Consider the following 20,333-nt stretch of genomic DNA (forward strand, 5'->3'; position numbering starts at 1 on the left):
GTTTGGGATTGGATATGTTTAATGGTTTGAATTTAAACCGTAATTAAAATACAGTACTAATGTCTTCTCCCTCCTCCCCTCAACTGTTGCATTTATCAGTTATTCTTTTTGATGGGATAATGGGCAAATTCACGGTAATTCTAGCTACAGACCATACAGTCCTTCTTTTTAAAAACACCCCAAATATAAAGAACAGACCCAAAAACACTTTAGCTGCTGAAACAGGATTGAACACTTGAAGGTGGTCATTGACTGCCTCATCTGCATTGAGGCATTGTGTTTTGTTGTAACCAGATTGCTACAAGTGTTGGTTCACTTATAATGAAGGAGATATTATAGTAGGTTTAACATAGGGGACTTCTGACAAATCACATTAAAAATGTGAAAGATGCACAGCCGGGCATGGCTCAGTGGTTGTGCATGGACCTAGGATCCAGGAGATCACGGTTCGATTCCTGGTCAGGGCACATGCCTGGGTTGCAGGCTCGATCCCCAGTCAGGGGCGTGCAGGAGGCAGCCGGTCAATGACGACTCTCTCATCATTGATGTTTCTCTCTCTCTCCCTCTCTCTTCCTCTCTCTGAAATCAATAAAGATATATTTTTTAAAAAAAGTGAAAGATGATTCTATTCTATTAAGTCTGTGGGGCCAAAAATCTTGGCCCCAAAGCTAGAATCATTTCAAGAGTAATTCTAGGCCCTGGCCGGGTAGCTCAGTTGATTAGAGTGTCTTCCCAGTATACCATAGTTACGTGTTTGATCCCGGGTTGGGGCACATACAAGAAGCAACCAATGAATGCATAAATATAAGTGGAACAACAAATTGATGTTTCTCTTTCTCTCTCTCTGTCTGACTCTGCTTTCTTCTCTCTCTCTCTCAAATAAATAAAAAATTAAAATAAAAAAGTAATTCTAGTTGCTTTTTGCCAGTTTCTGCTTCTGTCTGATTGTTTCTAGCTTTAATAAGTTGTTTGACCTAAAATGGGGTTAATAATGCCTCCCTGAAAAGTTTTTTTAAGAGAATTAATTATTGTATATAAGGTACCTAGCATAGAGTCTGTCTGAGACATGGTAGCCATCAGCTCCTTTATTTACCTTTTTACTTGATAGTGCTTATTCAGGTCAAACTTTATTAATATTTAAAAGGATAGCTATCATACTTTTCAAGAATACTGATTGATTTAACTTTATGAAGAGCAAGATACTTTACTGTCTAAAGTCATTATTGGGAAATTATTTCTGCTTAATGTGCCTAATTAAAAGGAAATGCTTAAATTACCATTGTTAAAATCAAGGCCATGAATATGGTATTTGAAAATTTGGTTTGTGCCTTTGGATAGCATGAAACTTTGTATCCCATTGCTTTCTGGCCTAATTATTATCTCAGCTTCTTAATATGGCTTGGTTCTATACGTTAAATATGTTTTTCATATATTGTATTGTAACCACATTGATACTGACCAAAGTTAAAAGTAAGTTGGTTATGCTGGGTATTTATTATATATTATTATTACTACCCTACAGTAGTAATTTATCCACAGAAATTTTTGTTGTACTTTTAACTTCTTATCTACTTCTGTATTCATGTAATTTTAGATGCAATAATGTATTTAATTGCTGTGATTTGATGCATTCAAATATACTTGTTAATTCACATTCTTAATTTTCATTTTTCATTTAAAATACAAAGCTGCAAATAAATACCTCATTTAACTTTAAATCTCTTGCCTTGCCAGGTTCTCTGTGAACTGTTTCAGGCATCTCCTCAAAGAGGGAACCTTCCTACATCGGGGAACATTTCAGGGTTTATACGTAGATTGTTTTTGCAGTTGATGCTAGAGGATGAGAAAGTGACAATGTTTCTTCAGTCTCCCTGTCCAGTGAGTATTTAACAGTTAAATTAAATTTTAGTGATTAGCTGTTTGTAAAGATATTTTATAATTGCACACCAAAGTTTGCAGTGATATCTACATTCTAATTTCTAATAAAGCAAAGTGAAATTAGAACAACTTTTATACTTCATGATAGGACTTAAAAATCTCTTTCAGATAACCCTCTCTGCCTGGAATAACCTGATTATACATTACCTAGAATAGTATAACTTGATCTGGGGAAAAGTAACATAATATTAGGTACAATATTGCTAATGCAGAACTTGACCAACAAATCATAGGCAAGTAAATGTGCCCCATTGAAAGAAGCACATAAAACAAGCCCTTTATATTTTGTATGCATTGTTGAATTTTTTATTTTGCTTTTGAAATTTTTTGATGATATGCATTTCAAAAAAATCACATATTGATTTCTTTTTAATTAATTTTCAGCTGTACAAAGGTAGAATAAATGCTACCAGCCATGTCATCCAGCATCCAATGTATGGAGCGGGCCACAAGTTCCGGACACTTCACTTGCCAGTGTCAACAACATTATCAGAAGTTCTTGACAGAGTGTCAGGCAAGTCATATTTAAGTATTTCTCTTTAACCTTATTGTAGATGTATTTGGAATTTCATTACTTTTATCACTTTATTTTAATGCATTCATTCACTCAGCAACTATTTAATGATGGCTAGAAAAGATCAAGATATCTTCACATTGAGAGGCGTGAGTGAATAGCTGAAAGAAGACAAATGTATAATACATTTTAGCACCTTTCTTTTGGTGTGATGTGTGTTATGTGTAGTAATGACAGAATGGATTATTGGATATGTAGACAAGCTGTGGGAAACCATTGATAGAATTTTCTCACAATAAGCCATCTGGCTATTTTATAGTAGGTGAATTCCAGAGTATTAGCTTGGATGACAGTAGTAAACATTTACTAAATCTAGGGAATAAATGAGTGTTCAGAAGATGAAAATAAGTAGGTAGAATTGATTGGTGACCTTATTGTTTCTTACTTGTATTTCAAAAGCTCTCACATGGTGCCTTTCAACAACATTTACTAACTTACTGAAAACATAGTTTTTGATGGCAGAATGCAAGTCTACTGTGGATGGTTTGAGTTTATTGCCCCTCAGCAGTCCTAATCAGTGGAATGAATTCATTGAGGACCTGCTATTTGTAAGCACAATAGTTTGTACTAGGGATGTAATAGTAAGCAAGACACATATTCTGCCCTTCAAGGCATTTATGATCTTATGTATATTGTCAAATTTAAAAAGAAGGTGGAAATTTAACTGTTTACATTTTTATGTAAATATAAGTATGTTTCCATACATTAAAGGGAGTGCCTCAATTTTAAACAACACTGATAACTGAATGAAATTAGTATGTCAGAAAAAAGTTGATGATGTCTATTTATCAGTTGTAAATACAAATCTAAGCTTAAAATAAAAGGCTGGGTTGAAGAGATTGGGAATTGTTACTGTATGTAAATGGTAAATTAAACCATGTGAATTGATGTGATCACTATGAGAAAATAAGGTAGAAAAGATTCTTTTCTAGTTTTAGTTACTGCCTCTAATACAAGTGTGTGCATAAAATTGTAATTCTTATCTTTTTATAAGTTATACAATAAAATGATAGAACACCTATATAAATGTATAAATAACATTTTTCTTATTTGAAAATGTCTGCCTTATTTGTTGTAGCTACTTTTCTGAAAATTGGATTTTACAGGCCTTTTTCTGACAGAGCCCTTCTATGATGAAGGGAAAAAAAAAAAGAAAAATTAATTAAATGAAGGAAGGAAGGAAGTGGGGAAGAGTACTCCCCACTGAGATTTCATATGTTTAATTTGATAATGGAAAAGGATAGATATTATATTGTGAAGTAATTGGAAATTTAACATTTTTGGCTTATCTATGTTATAAAAGAATGCTAATTTCTAAAATGTCATATACTAGCCCTGGTTCAATTGGTTGGAACCCAAAGGTGGCGGGTTCAATTCCCAGTCAGGGCCCAGGCCCAGGCCCAGGCTGGAGGCAACCCATCAGTGTTTATCTCCTCTCTCCTTTCATCAGTAAAAATTAAAATAAAATGCCATATTCTATTATTATTGCAGATAAGTTCCCTTTATCACCTAAAATTTTTAAAAAAAATAAAGTGTTTTGGAAACACTACATCCTAGTTAAAAGTCCCAACAAAGAGTCTGTCTTGAGGCAACATAAAAAAAAAAAGCATAATTTAACTTGTACCGGTGTTTGGTTCTGTGAAAGTGTGTTTATGATTATTGATCTTTAGCTAATATATCTTATGATATATTTACATGTGTGTATCAACATGTATAAAAACAAGTAATCCAAAATTTAATCAGTAATTTTACCCACCTTCTAGTGCTTTTGAGAATACTGTTTTCAAATAATAAAGGTTGTGTGTCAATATTTTTGGTTTTACAAATATTTATCATTGGTTTTAAGCAATTTGAGTGCTATATGCTGTAAGGTTTTCTTCATGTTTTTTATGATTTGGTTTTGTTGACTTTCTTAAATCTATCAGTTTATAGATTACATCAAATTTGTAAAATTTTTGACCTTTGTTTTCTCAGGTATTTTCTCTCTCCTATATTTTAGTTATTCGAATTCTAATTTATTGGTCTCTTGAAGTAGTTCACAGCTCAATGAAGCTTTGTTTCACACACACACACCCTTTTTTAAAATTTTGACTAATTTATATTGTTTGCTATCATCTTTTCCCCCTGACATTGTGCCGTGCAAACAGTAGCCAGCTATCTTTGTGTTCCTGGTATCCCCACTCTGTATCCTCACCTTAGGTAACAACCTGGGTTGTGCTGAGCCATGGCCTGGGAAACTCTCCAGGCAATAAGCTGGAGCAATCCTGGCACTCACCTCATATGATTTCACTCACGCCATATCACTGTCCTGCCTTCCTGATTCCCAGGGTCTGAAGACTATTATTCATATATTTTCTTAATTTCTAGTCATTTCAGGTGGTAGAGTAAACCTCATCTTTGTTATTTCATCTTGGCCAGAGTGGAAATGCAAACCAGAGCAATTTTAAGTAGAAAGTTGAGAAAATCTTTTCTTAGTGGTATCTTTTTATTGTTTGAATGGGATAACACTATATTAATTCTTATTACTTAATGATCTTTACATGTTTCCTACCTGATCATGCACAATGAGTTAATTTTGTGAGTTTTTTATTCAGTGACTTGTGTAACTATTTTTGCCATTTGGGGTTGCTTAGTTGTTTTTGTATGTAAGTAAAATGTATTGTTTTATGTATATATTATTTATAGTGTTTACAAAATTGGTTAATTTTGCCCAAGCAGAAACTGTCTAAAAACAATCTGCAGTTAGGAAGAATCTCTAAAAATTGATATCACTGGGACATTTTCAGATACTTAAAAGAAAGCTGTAAAATAGTGGAATAATACAAAAGATGCTGTTGTATCATATGATCTTTCGCCTTCCTAAAACATTATAGTAACTCATGGGATCATAATTGTGTTAAATTAGAAAAGTAAAAAAATATTAATCATACCCACTTAATGAAAAACATTTCTAATATCAGAAAAGTTCATCAAGCTCTTTGGATTTCTTAAAGGCTAAATCAGATCATTGTATGGTCTCTATTTTTTTCATGATTTTCAGTAGCATGCCGTATTCAAAAGTAATGAAAGAAAACATTCAGAGAGTAATAACTATCTATGAAAGTACTTAGATTTCATCTTAAAGTACTAGTAAAACATATTACTTTGTTATGTAAGATTTCTAACTAAATAAAAATAGCAAAACAAGAAATCTCTGTTAATAAAATATGTAGGATAACTAGAAGTCTAATATAATGCTTTAGAATCTGGAGCTTGAATTTTGTATTTGCCCTTTACAGGTTTTCACTAACCTTGCCAAGGCTGTTCCCTTAGTTTAAAAACAATATTCTTTCTTGATATGCATGTTATGAGGAACAAATTAGATTTAGGTGGCAAGCAGATTGAACTATACCTAAAATAAAGCAGATTTTCATGGTAATGGTTTTCTTGGCTCTAGAAGTAATATGTAATATTTTGTAATATGTAATATTTTCTAGTGATTGGATTTTAAGTATGCTGATTTAAGAACAGTGGTGGGTCCCTTTCATTGATATCACAAGGATTGAATATCAGACTTTTGTCTCATAATTTTTCTTCTAAATCCATTTACCTACAATTAGTGATAATGTAATCTTATATAATCTTTCCTTGAGATATTTATCACATCCCTTCCTGATGACTTTGAAAAGCAATGTATTTTACATATTATTTTTTTACAGATACACCAAGTATTACTGCTAAACTAATTAGCGAGCAAAAAGATGACAAAGAAAAGAAAAACCATGAAGAGAAAGAAAAAGTTAAGGCAGAAAACGGATTTCAGGACAATTATAGTGTTGTTGTTGCTTCAGGTATACTTTCTGTTTTTTTATAATCTTTTTATATATATAGGTTTAATCTTTATTGTTTTAAGTATTTGTTTGGGTTCCTATATAATATAATAATTTATATTTCTAGGAACTTCATGTAATAAAACGTATTAATGCAAAAAAGCTGACTTATAATGATGTCTTAATACTAAATATAAAGTTATTATGCCAGAAATCTGTTACTCTTTGGCAGTGGAATTATTAAACTTATTTTATGTCCAAAGCTTGTAATGTGTCATCAGATATTGAACATGTGTAAATAGTTTACATATTGCATTTCAACTTTACATTGTACAGAGAATTCTACTCTTACAAATCCACTGTGTTAGGAATTTTTGTATAACCTCCCTGTTTTTTTAAAAAAGCAAAAGCAAAATGAAAAAATATTCACCAGTCTTTATTCCTTACATAAAATTAGAAAATAAAAATAATTGAAAGAAAATTGGTTGAAAAATGAGTTTTACTTTTAGGTGCAGGAAGAAAAAATCGCCAAGGTAACTGGTAATTTGGAGGATATATATTCCTTGACATAAGTGTGATGATTTTAGTTCAAAAGGCAAAGCCCACTTTACTCCTTAAATAGTAGACCTCTGTATTGGTTTAATCTATTCATCCTATCAGAAAAAATTAAGAACACAGGATTTCCTACACATATTTGCACAAAACTATTTTATAGTAAATGGATAGTCATCTGTATCTCATAGAATATAGTAGTTGACAATATTTTTTACTTTCTTGGAAAATATTTACAAATGCAGCTAAAGTTATTCATGGAGTTTCATGAAGAACAAATAGAATCGGGACATCAGATGTTAGATTACAAGAAATATTTCTATCATTTGGTATTGGTTAGGAATGTGGTGCTTTATTAAAATATTATAAAAATGCACTTTTACTTCATTAATGTGTTGGCTATACAGAATCTTACTGATCTTTACTTTTAGGACTGAAATCCCAATCTAAACGTGCTGTGTCAGCTACACCACCTCGCCCACCATCCAGGAGAGGAAGGACAGTGCCTGATAAAATAGGAAGTGCTTCCTCAGCAGCAGACACTGCCAGCAAAATAATTACTGTCCCAGTGTTTCACCTGTTCCACAAACTTTTGGCAGGTAATGTTCACAGTGATAAAACATTTAAGAAATTTTAAAAATCTTACAACTATATAATTCAGACATATAATTACCAGAATCATGTTTAATCAGGTTCTATTGATGAGATAAATGAATTACTGACTTTGTCCATGCAGTTCCAAGAGAAGTGAGAACATACCTCTTAAACACAATTATGTTGCACATTTATGCTGTTGTAGCTTTCTAAATTTTGCTGTCAATGTGCCATAATATAATTAGTAATATTAATGTTTTAGAAAGTTCACAAGTTATATAGGAAGCATTGTGAGGCAAATTTTAAGTAACTAGTTCTAGTAGTAAAACTCTTACATATATCACTAGTTAAGCAATATTTTCTCCCCAGCTAAAACATGTTCTTTGACCAATGTGCTTTCTATTAGACAAGGTGATATCCATTTTGTCTCCATTTTTTTACTGTATTGTTACAATCAAATTTCCAACTAACTTTGAATGGGTTTTCCTTCTCAGCTTTACATGGTTTTTTTATAGCAGAAGTCAGCAAATTATGGCTGGTGAACTGGCTACTGCTTTTTATAAAAATTTTTTTTATTAGATTACAGCTAACCCCATTTATATATTTGTCCATAGCTGTTTCCATGCTACAGTGGTACAGTTAGTAGTTGCAGCAGAGACCCTATGGCCTCCATGGAGTGAAATATTTATTATTTGGCTTTCTATGGAAAAGATTTGCCAACCACAGCTTTATAGGAATGTCTGTTTTTTTGTTTTTATTTGCTAGCACTCAGAAGATCCTGGTGGGATTGGTTAGTGACTAATTAACACTTTCTACAGACATTATTTATTGTTTACATGTGTCAGAAACAGATTTTAATTTTTGTCAACTTTCCAAGGACTTATTTTAAATTCTTTTGAATTTGGTGTCAATCAAATTACTACTGATAATTTAGTAAAAGCATTAAGTAATTGAGTAAGTTGAATCTAGTAAATGTCTCCCACTTGGATTCTAGGTTTAACTTAGTTCTGTCATTTTTAGGCCAGCCATTGCCTGCTGAAATGACGCTTGCTCAACTTTTAACCCTCCTATATGACCGAAAACTTCCTCAAGGTTACCGCTCAATAGATCTGACTGTTAAACTGGGATCAAGAGTTATCACAGACCCAAGTTTGTCAAAAACAGATTCTTTTAAAAGACTACACCCTGAGAAAGGTATGTGTCTGATATTCCTTTAAAAAGTATAGTTTGTAATCTGAGGAGGCGAGGATTTCTATAGCTGGTGACTTAGTTTACCATTGTTTTTTCTTATATCAACTTACCATAAAGATATTTTTCTTTATGACTGAGTTATTTGTAAATATGAAAAGTTGCTATTATTTTCATTAGTAATTAATCTTAATACCTTGTACGTATAGCACCACTTACTTTATAAATAAAGCACATGTACTTTAATTTCTAACATTTCTGCATGAGCCATGTGAATTATCGTTTTGTAATCAAAGTGAGAATCTCAGTTCAGGATTCAATTTACTGATAACTTAGATAAAGTAGTACTTTATACTCATAAACATTTATTCCAAACAGAAGTGTGATAAGACATTTTCTTACAATTTTATTTTTACTTATTTTCCATTAAATATTTCTAAGTGTGCATTTATTATTGCCTGTTTTTCATATGTATAGAACAAAATTGATTTGTTCCCCAATTGTTGAAAAATTCTGATTGTTTCCAATTTTTTACTATTATCAATGCTATTTGAGCAGTGATTTTCATGATGTTCATATAGTATCATCTTATTTTAACTTCAGTTTTTCCCATGATTAAAGTTCAACATTTAATTATCATTAGCCCTTTGTATTCTTTACTAAATTTTAGTACATTTTTTTAGCCCAGGATTATTTGTCTTTTTTATTGTTTATATGATCTGGTTATTGTGAATATACTAACCTTTTGGTTTTCCTTTGTGAGTGATGCAAAGCTGAACCAATATGGTATAATTTTTAGTTTTCAGTAAGAAGTCTGTCATTTTCAGTTTTTCCTAATTGAATGCTTTAGAGTCCAACATGTGCATAAATTACTATTTGCTGTGAGCCTCTAATTTTCACATAGAATGCAACTAATGACTATGCCCTAAAGGACAGTGCTTCTCAAACTTCAATATGATTATAAATTACCTATAGACCATTAAAATGCAGATTGTTATTCAGTAGGTCTAGGGTGGACCGGAGATTCTACATTTCAGAGCTTTTAGGCGATGCCAATGACACTGGTCTCTGGACCATACTTTGAGTAGCAAGACTATAGGATGCAACTTCAGAAGTCATTTAAACATTTTTGTAGCATGTAGCCTTAATCTAGCTATGTCTGAATAGTTTAAGATATTATGCTCTTTTTTTGATTAGAGAGATAGGCCCTTATCTGCTTTGTAATTGAAAGAGTACTATGAAAACAGATTCTTTCTTACCTATTTTTTATATTTTATTCTAGATCATGGAGATTTACTTGGTAGCTGTCCAGAAGAGGAGGCTCTCACTCCAAGTGATGACTGTATGGATGGGATATTGGATGAATCTTTACTTGAAACCTGTCCCATTCAGTCACCATTACAAGTTTTTGCAGGAATGGGTGGACTGGCCCTTATTGCAGAAAGACTACCCATGCTGTATCCAGAAGTAATTCAACAGGTAAGATAAGATTCCTAATTGAGTATTATCCATGGCAAAGCCCTTTTTGTTCTTTTGGTTGGTTTTTCATTTACAGTAAAAGTTTTTTTCTCAGTTTTATTGAGAAATATTTTGTTTTGTTTTTTAATGTATATTAACCTTTTGGAGGTACCTTTTCACTTAGTCTTTGAGTGTTGTACAAATCTTTGTGTGAATTAGTTGGTACTGAGGAAGTGTTGAAGACTGAATGTATTTGCCAGACTCATTACACTATAGCTTGTGCCTTGATTTTTATGGTGGTCTCACAGTAACATTTTTGTTTCTGTGCTACTTTAGGTGTGATATTAATTTCTGGTTCTTACTGCAAATGGGAGAGTAAAATAGTAGTATATACTTCTGTCCAAATACATTGTCTTTTTGTTTAATTTTTCTTTTAGATGCCATTTCTGTTTTAGGTGGTTTATAAAACATTACTTTAACCTCTTCAACTGTTCATTAATATTACCGTTATTCTTTTATTAATGGGGGGGAGAGTGTGGTGCATGGAGAGTTGTAAATATAAAGCTCTTTGTTGACTAAGGTGGGAAAATGATTCTCTCTGATGTCATGTACTTAGTGTATTATATATGCCTGCATCAGTTTCCTAGGGCTGCTGTAACAAAGTACCACAACCTGGTGGCTTATACCACAGACATTTTTCTCTTAAGGTTTAAGAAGCTGTAAGTCTGAAATATGGTGTTAACAGAGCCTTGGCTCTCCGATGGCTCTTGGGGAGGATCCTTTCTTGCCTTTTCTTAGCTTCTGGTGGTTGCTGGCAGTTGGTGGCCTTCTTTGACTTCCAGCTGCATCACTCTAGTTTCTGCCTACGTTTTCACATGGACATGTGTGTATCTTATTCTCCTCTCAGGACACCAGTCATTGGATTTAGGCTCTACCCTAATCCAGTATGACCTCATTTTAACTTGATTACATCAGAAAAGAACCTACTTCTGATTAAGGTTGTGTTCTCAGGTCCTGGGCTCCTTGGAAAAATTCTAAGATTGGGGTAGGGAATATACAAAACCAGCCTAGATACAGAAGCCTACTTTAACAGGGTCCCACTGACCAAGTCTGATTCTACTTGGGCATCAAATAAAGTAATAGAGTATTATAACTTATAGGATAACATTAGACTCTATACTGGTATAAATTAATAAATGAGTGAATAAATAAATAGGTGGGGAAGAAGGGAATGTTTATAGTTCAGTACCAACTAATAAATGTAGAAAGAAAGAATCAGAAAGTCACCTCTTGGCAACCACTGTAGTAATTATTGTTTTAGGCAAGAATTATAAAAACGCTAGTTTTGATGGATCAGAGTTTGGTGAGAACCAAGATGTTTATATAGTCTCAAAGAATCTATTTAACTAATTACAAAGGATAAAATAGAAACTTTAGAGATACTTGGCAGACACCACCATACTCATGATATCATGTAACTCTATGTTTGGAAGCTTTTTATTTAAAAAAAAAAAATCCCTTTACTGATCTTTATATTTCTATATTTTAAAGAGATAATTTGAAGTCAAGTGATTAATTTGAACCTTGTGTTGAAACATGCAGATAGCCAAACAAAAATTTTTTTTTCTTTAGGTGAGTACCCCAGTTGTAACATCCACCACTCAGGAAAAGCCAAAGGATAGTGATCAGTTTGAATGGGTGACCATTGAACAATCAGGGGAATTAGTTTATGAAGCACCAGAAACCATTGCGGCTGAACCTCCACCTATCAAGTCAGCAGTACAGACCATGTCTCCTATTCCGGCCCATTCTTTGGCTGCTTTTGGATTATTTCTTCGTCTTCCGGGCTATGCTGAAGTGCTACTGAAAGAGAGAAAACATGCCCAGTGCCTTCTTCGATTGGTGTTGGGAGTGACAGATGATGGAGAAGGAAGTAAGTATTTAGTGGGTTGTGTAAAAGTTATTCAGATCATTACCTATTATTCCTCACTTATTTCTTTTAAAATTAAGCTACTACATGATTTGTTGGTGGCAACTTAGTTCCAGTAATAGATATAGTAAATCTTTTTTAAAATCTTCATTTTTCTTTCTTTCTTTCTTTGTTTGCTTATTCGAAATGTGTTTATTGAGTGCTTCTAAAACTGCTGGGCATCATTGGAGGGATTTAAAGATGAAGCAGGTATTTAGACCCTGCCTTCAAGTAGCTGGTATCCTCCAGTAATAGCATAAACATACAGACTTCACAAGTTATAAAAGCCTTGAGAGCCCTGGCCAGTGCAGCTCAGTTGGTTAGGCATCGTCCCACGCACCGAAAGGTTGCCAGTTCAATTCCTGGTCAGGACACATGCGGGCTCAATCCCTAGTAGGGAGCTGTAGGAAGCAGCCAATCGATGTTCCTCTCTCTCTCTCTCAAAAAAAAAAAAAAAAAAAATCAAATCTTAAAAAAAAAAAAAAGCCTTGAGAGAGGTACAGCATTGTGGAGACTCTTAGGTGTGAGATGATTTTCTTACTACCCAGTGGTGTGAATAGAGTGGCATAGCAGTTTTTAGTGGGACCATGAAGGATAGAGTCAACTGAGGTTGAGATGTATTATTTTAAAAAGAAAGAATGGTTTGAGCGCTATTTGTATGCTCACAATACAGGATATCCCCCCAAAATGCATATACACTTTAACGGCTGATAGCTTAATTTTGAAAATGAAATGTATTTTCATAAACACTGCCTTTATAATTCAAAGTGTATGTATATATTTTGGGGGGACACCCTATATATGGGAAATGATAAGGTACCTGATGAAAATTTGCATAAAAAGCGGCACTCGGAGCTCATTTTAAAAGCTGATATTGGTAACATCATGGAAAGGCTTATAAAGAACTTCAGATTTTATTCTGAAAAGCTATGAAGATTTATTAAAACATTAAAGTAGTGATGTGATGAGAATTTTTTAAAAAGTGAATTTGGTAGCAATATTTAAATTAAAGAGAACAAAATGAGGAAAATATATAATAATGTATTTTATAATATAATAATAAAGGATGATAATAGAAAACTATGGTGATTGTTTCCAGTGGGCTGGGTAATTTTATTTAATAGAAGGAAACAAAAATCCTAGTAAGGGTAGCCTGGCAAGTAGATTGTCATTTGGTTTGCCTCTAATTTTCAGTTAATGACTATTAAATTTGAAAATTGATAACATTTTTGTTATTTTAAAGTCACATGGTTTTGATTAGAAGTAATAGCTTTCGCATGCCATTTAGAAAGAATATGCTGTTGGACTCTGTACTACGAAGTATAATTAATAAAACTGTATGAATTTATTTGTGGGATCTTGTAACAGTGAAGCTATCAAATATTCAAAGTACATATTTTTTCTTTTGTATTTTCATATTAATGGAATGCTTCAAAAGTGTTGAACATATTTTAAATGTTTTTTGTAATAATTACAGCTTCTACATACTAAATAGTCCTTGTTTGGTTTCTTATATAAATTGTATGTGCTTTTTAGATCAGGAATTTACAGTTACTTGATCTGATTTTTTAAATATAAGTTGATAGAAGGGTAAGAACCATTGTCTTTTAGAATTCTATATCACGAGACAGTAGATGTAACACTAAACAGAAAAGAAAAAAGAATTGCCTTTCTGCATTTCAGATTTTTTTTAATTTGATATACAGTGAGTGTTTATTAAAAAGCGTAATTCTCACAACTCTTTCTGCAGTGATTATCTCATCCACAAATTCACATGGCTTATGGTTTTTTTGTGTTTGTTTTTGCGTTTAACACTCCTTTGTAGCTACAACATATTAGAAAACTATATTGCAAACAAAACAAAATAGTTTCATTTTCATTACCTGTTCAAGGTTGAAACTGCTCCCAAGGCAAACAATTTCTTTCATACTGTTGTAAGAAACTTTTAATGTTTCTTTTTTAATTGTTAGATTTTAGTTTAAATTCTAGTTTATAATAAATTTAACATAGTCTCATTATTAACTACCATATGAATATATTTCAACTTTCTTTTGTAGTTTATATATATGATGTCTCACAGAACTTTTTCAGACATTGTTTATTATTAATTTTTAAGTTAGACACTATTATATTTCTCTTATTTGGGTTGTTTTTTAATAAATATGACATAATTTTCTAATTGTCATTATTTGTGATCCTGTATGTTATTTCTTATTGTGTTTTTAAATATTTTTAATTTTGAGTTCTCTTTTTAATCTAGGTCATATTCTGCAATCTCCATCAGCCAATGTGCTTCCAACCCTTCCCTTCCACGTCCTTCGTAGTTTGTTTAGCACTACACCTTTGACAACTGACGACGGTGTGCTACTGAGGCGGATGGCATTGGAAATCGGAGCACTACACCTCATTCTTGTCTGCCTCTCTGCTCTGAGCCACCATGCCCCTCGAGTTCCAAACTCTAGTCTCAATCAAGCAGAGGTAGGTTAAGCTTTAAATCTTCAGATTACGAAAACTGATTCACAGAGAACAGAATATAGTTTTTTTCTGAAGTAATCAGAAAGGCAAATTAGTTAATGGCATAAGTGAGTTTTATGAGGATACACATACAGGTACAATAAATAAAAAGTAGTTACAACATAACTTCCAGCATTAATGATATTTTTTAGACTAGCAGCAAAAGTAGAAAATATATATGAATAAATCTGAAAAATGTGTGTAAGACCTCTGTTCATCAAAATTACGACTTTTTTAAAAAAGAAACACTGTTACAAACTTTTTTCATCAAAAGCACTACTAAGAGATGAAAATGGAAACCACAGAATGGGACACTATGTTTATGTATATTTGATAAGCAACTTATATCCAGAATATTCAGAGAAATTAAAAAATTCCAAAAGGAAAAGGCAGGAAACCCACTACGAAAATAGGGAAAGGTTAGAATGGGCACTTTATAACCAATAAATGTGAAAAAGTGATCTGTTTCATTGGTTATCAGAAAACCTCTAATACGTTACAATTATACATACCCATCAGAATGTGTAAAATTTGAAAAACAACACAAATATTGTCCCATCATTTGTAATAATGTAAAAATAGTAGATTGGATAAATTAATTTTCTACTATTTAATGGAATACTATACTGTAAGGTAATGAAAGAAAACAGGTACAGACAACTACACATAACAGTATTGATTAATTTCACAAGCATAACTAAAATTCCGGACATAAAGGAATATATACAGCATGATTCCACTTATATAATGTTCAAAAATTAGACAAAATGGAACTGTAGTGACTAGGGTTTCGTGCTTAGGTGGTTAAAATTATAAAAAGAATAAGGTAGTAATGAGTATAAAAATCAGGAGGCATGAGAGAGTGATGAATAGGAGATGGAATGACGGCAAATTCTTACATGCAGAGGTCACATTCTTGACCTGCATGGTTTAAATAAGTGTTTGCAATTAATTAAATTTAATCTATTTGTTTTTTGTTCTTTTTGTATATATATATTATACTTCACATTTAGAAATTTTTAAAAAATTGCTGTTTTTATCAGTAACCTTAATTATTCTACTGGTAAATGTTTATATGGTAATAAAATTTTTATGATTCATTGAAGAGTTTATCTTACAAACTGAAAGATGGAATTCCTTAGTCATAGATCCATAAAACAATATTGTAGATCAGTTTCTGAAAGTATTGTTTGTACATAATATTCTTCCCTTTATTTTTTAAAGTAAAACTTAATTGTAGTGTTTTGAGGATACTAATATACTAAATTTAATGAAAATTCTTTAAAGGAGGTTTGATGTTACAGAATTAATTTTACAATCCACAAAAATAATAATAAAGAATTGATCTTTATAGAGTTTGAGATTATTTTTTAAAAACTAGTAGATCTCAGGCATTTTTTTCTATCTATCATTCACATTTTTAATATGTTCTCTGTTCCCAAGATTTTTTTACATGTCACTTTCTGAACAAGAAAGGAATTAAGAATTACTCCTTCTTTAAATAGAAGCAGTCGTGCTTACTGTGATTGAAAACGTGACACCATCGTAGAATTCTCCTGATGTATGCCTTTACCATACGTCTTAAAAGATCTGGTTCACATCCCCATTTCTTTCACTGTTTTCTCTATTTAGTTTTGAGTCATTGACTCTTTAGGCCTTAAGGTGCTTTACTTCATTTTTTCCTAATAAATATTTTAAATTTTATTTGTTTTTAAATATAAGCATTTGTTCCCCTTTTTCCTTCCCCTAACTCTTGGCAACTACCAGCCCATGTGTCTTTGTGTATTTACCCACTCTGAATATTTCACATCAGAGGAATTGTACAATATGTTACCTTTTGTGCCTGTCTTCTTTGACTTAGCATAATGCTTTTGAGGTTCATCCACACAGCATATATTAGTATTTCATATGGCTGAGTAATATTCTATTTTATGTATATACCACAATTTGTTTATCCGTTCATCCATTGATGGGTGTTTGGGTTGTTTCCACTTTTGGCTATTGTAAATAGTCTTCCTATGAACATGTTTGTACATGTATTTGAGTATCAGTTTTTATTTCTTTGGGTATATACCTAGGAATGGAATTGCTGGGTCCCAAAGTAATTCTTTGTTTCATTTTTTGAGGAATTCCCAAACTTTTTAAATAGCGACTAAACTATTAATATTCCTACTGATAAATACTTTTGAGGATAAATAAAACCAAATAGTAATACATTTTTATGTTTTGTTATAAGCCTCAGGTATCAAGCTCTCATAACCCTACATCAACAGAAGAACAGCAACTATATTGGGCCAAAGGGACTGGCTTTGGGACAGGCTCTACAGCTTCTGGATGGGATGTGGAACAAGCCTTAACTAAACAGAGGCTGGAAGAGGAACATGTTACCTGTCTTCTGCAGGTACATTTGCAAAGTTGATATTATTATTGATAATAGTTAAATTATTTTTTGTACTTTTATTGATTTTTTCAAGTATTGATGACTATCGAACTCATCTTCAGCAACTTTTATGAAGCCCATTATGCATTCTGCTTTCAGTTCTTTTAAGATACCAATGGACAAAGATTGCTTTTTCCTACTTGTAACTCTAAATTTCTTCCCTCTCAATTACTTCTTCACTGGGAGGAAAGTGACAAGAATAAAATTATTCAACAACTGGAAAATTTACCTTTTTCCAGTAATCTTCTCATCTAAAGTGCTGAATCTGGACTCTTAAAAAAACAATATTATTTATTTATATGTTTTTATATATCTTTGTTTCTCACACTGTTCTATGACTTTTCTAGAATCAGGGAAGTTAAACTAGTAGAGAAAGTCTTTAATGCCACAGAAATGAGAAGGGGAGGTACACCAATCAAATGAGTAAAATCACTCAAGTCTTTGAGCATTTGTTTTCTGCAATTCTAAAGTGAAAGGGTCATTTTAGTATAAAAGTCTAAGATTCCATCACCCTCGAACTGTATAGTAAATTTATTCAATAAAATAAATAATATCAGAGTTGCTACTAAGGATTTAAGTTTGTGTTCTTAGGTGGATTGCTTCTATGTGTCTGGTCATATACAGGGTAGGTTTATAATTGTACATGAAACTGAGTTTACTCTTGTGTTGTTATTATTTTTTTTATGTCTGTATTAATTTCAGAGAGGAAAGGAGAGGGAGAGAGAGAGAAACATCAATGATGAGAATCATTGATTGGCTGCCTCCTGCACACCCCCTCCTGGGGATCGAGCCTGCTACCCGGGAATGTGCCCTAACCGGGAACTGAACCCCGATCTCCTGGATCATAGGTCGATGCTCAACCGCTGAGCCACGCCCGGCCGCGCATTATTTATTAATTATTGTATTTTCTATATGAACAACTGTAAACCTACTTTTGTCCCACTTTGTATGGTGCCTCATGCAAAACACATTCTTCTCTTTTGAAAGTCTAAAGAAAAATGTCTTATTTCAAAGCATATAGTGCAAGAGATTGATTGAGTTGAAAATATATACTCTTGGTATTCAGACTGAATATCTAACATAAAATATTTGCTTTTTAAGTATGGGATGCTTAAACCCAATTTAAATCCAGCAAATTTTTTTTTATTTACCTTTTTTAGGTTCTTGCAAGTTACATAAATCCTATGAGTGGTGCGATAAATGGAGAAGCTCAGTCATCTCATGAGAGCAGAGGACAGAACAGTAATGCTCTTCCTTCTGTACTTCTAGAGCTTCTCAGTCAGTCCTGCCTCATCCCAGCCATGTCATCTTATTTAAGAAATGATTCAGGTAAATCACATTTTAATATTCCCCTAAGATATCTTTGTTGGTGAGTACTTTTGTTTACTTTTTTGTCATTATCAGCTTAAATAATAAGGCTCAGTTAAAATATTTGTTCTCCTCCTATATAAGTAGGAATGAATGTGATGGATTTATTTTTTAAAAATTTTTCTGGAAATATTTAGTTCTTTGAAGGGAGGGAGGAAGCTAATTTGATACTATGTAGTCACCTGTCCTAGAACACAGAATAAAATAAAGACCTCAAAGATCTCTTAGTGTTCTTACTTGGTTTTAGCACATTGGATTAACATGAAATTAGCAATATAACTTAACTGTTGGACAACTGTATGTAACAAACTTAGTAATTTAAAATATATAATTAAAAAATTTCTTCAAAAATTTTAATTCAATAAACTATTTGTATAAGATTAAGAGAGTTGTTACAAAAATTATAAAAAAACAAACTTTGCAGCCATAGCGTCAAAGTAGGTAACTGTAACAAATAAGTGAATTATGTATTTATTAGGATATTTTATCTCCAGTATTCTTAAAACGAATGATAAGCCTTAAAGAGAGAAAGTAATTGCTTTCAGGAGAGATTTCTTAGGTAGATATGAAAATCCTCACATAAAGGATGTGTTCATTTCATTTTAATTTCTCTCTTTCAACATTCTGACTTCCATTTGTCTGCCATGTATTCTGAAAGCTGCATTGTAAACAAGGATCATTTTTCTGAGGTTACTGTCACAATTATTCTAAATTATTTAGTGAGCCTGCAGATAACACCACTTGCCACTAGATGGTGATCCTCTTTCTTTGCTGGAAATAAGTTCATAAAAATGTATGAATGTGAGTTAACATGTAGAATGTTACTTTAGAGTTCCTTACCCTCACCTCATCTCACTTCCATTTTTGAAAATGACATATTTCTGTTTTTCAAGGACAGCACCACTGAGCACATTCAATCACTTACCATTGATTTTGTGGAACATGCTAAAAATCCTTTACCTGAAGTGTTAACATCTTTTTAGTGCTAGTTTCATAGTATAGAGGTAAATATAAATACATCCCAGAGTGAAAGGGAAATTAGAGTTATCCAATTCAGTCCCTTTTAATTTACAAATCAGGAAGGAACAAATGAGAAAATTGAAGTCCAAAAAATTTATTCATTTGGCCAAGTTTAGCTTATTAGCAGTAATATGGCTATTATTAAACTTAAATATTTTCAGATTCAAAGGTGAGATATAAATGAATTTTGTCAGCATGGAAAAGAGAAAAGAATGAACATGATATGTTACAGAGGAATGTAGAAATGAAAGAACAAGCATAAGACTTTTTTTTTTTTTAAATATATCTTTATTGATTTCAGAGAGAGGAGAGGGAGAGAGAGATGGAAACATCAATGATGAGAGAGTCATTGATTGGCTGCAGCCCGCAACCCAGGCATGTGCCCTGACCGGGAATCGAACCCTGATTGCCTGGATCCTAGGTTGACGCTTAACCGCTGAGCCACGCCCAGCCGGGCAAGACTTTTTTTATTGGGAACATTATGAAGTATCTATTAATTTGGCTGGTTGTCTGAGCTAAATGATACACTTGTATTAAAATTTTTTCATTTTCGAAGTATTAGTTTGGCAGTTCCATAACTAGCTCTAGTAGCACAAAATCCATTATTGCAACCTTTGTTACACCTTCTGATTTTCCTCACACTGGATTTGTGTGTCTAAAGTTGTTATTATATCTTCTCTTTGGTTATACTCCTTACAAAGTCAAGATTTCAGTTTTACTATTTGAGAATAAAGTTAATTTTGTCATGACAGATGTCTTAATTTAAATATGATCATTCTTTAAATCCAAAAGTTATTACTAAAATGTTACTTAAAAATAAGTGTACAATGGGAAACCCATCTTTTTATGCCTCAGGGCAGTAAGAGGGCTTAGAAATTGTATTAGTGCTGTTACATGCAAAGATACTGG

General features: G+C 32.4%; 1 protein-coding gene across 9 annotated transcripts in view; it reads left to right on the plus strand.

Annotated features, from left to right (window-relative positions):
- Nucleotides 1–20,333, plus strand: part of BIRC6 (baculoviral IAP repeat containing 6) — a 154,532-nt gene that overhangs the window by 110,777 nt on the left and 23,422 nt on the right. For all 9 annotated transcript variants that reach the window (XM_081156170.1, XM_081156172.1, XM_081156177.1 and 6 more), the window contains exons 56-65: nucleotides 1,735–1,878; nucleotides 2,323–2,452; nucleotides 6,211–6,342; nucleotides 7,305–7,472; nucleotides 8,488–8,661; nucleotides 9,938–10,134; nucleotides 11,746–12,046; nucleotides 14,343–14,560; nucleotides 16,833–16,997; nucleotides 18,197–18,365. In XM_081156170.1, coding sequence (XP_081012296.1) covers nucleotides 1,735–1,878; nucleotides 2,323–2,452; nucleotides 6,211–6,342; nucleotides 7,305–7,472; nucleotides 8,488–8,661; nucleotides 9,938–10,134; nucleotides 11,746–12,046; nucleotides 14,343–14,560; nucleotides 16,833–16,997; nucleotides 18,197–18,365 — 1,798 coding nt within the window. The remainder of the gene's footprint in view (nucleotides 1–1,734; nucleotides 1,879–2,322; nucleotides 2,453–6,210; nucleotides 6,343–7,304; nucleotides 7,473–8,487; nucleotides 8,662–9,937; nucleotides 10,135–11,745; nucleotides 12,047–14,342; nucleotides 14,561–16,832; nucleotides 16,998–18,196; nucleotides 18,366–20,333) is intronic.

This window comes from Miniopterus schreibersii, assembly GCF_964146895.1.
Source record: "Miniopterus schreibersii genome assembly, chromosome: 13".
Taxonomy (NCBI): Eukaryota; Metazoa; Chordata; class Mammalia; order Chiroptera; family Miniopteridae; genus Miniopterus; species Miniopterus schreibersii.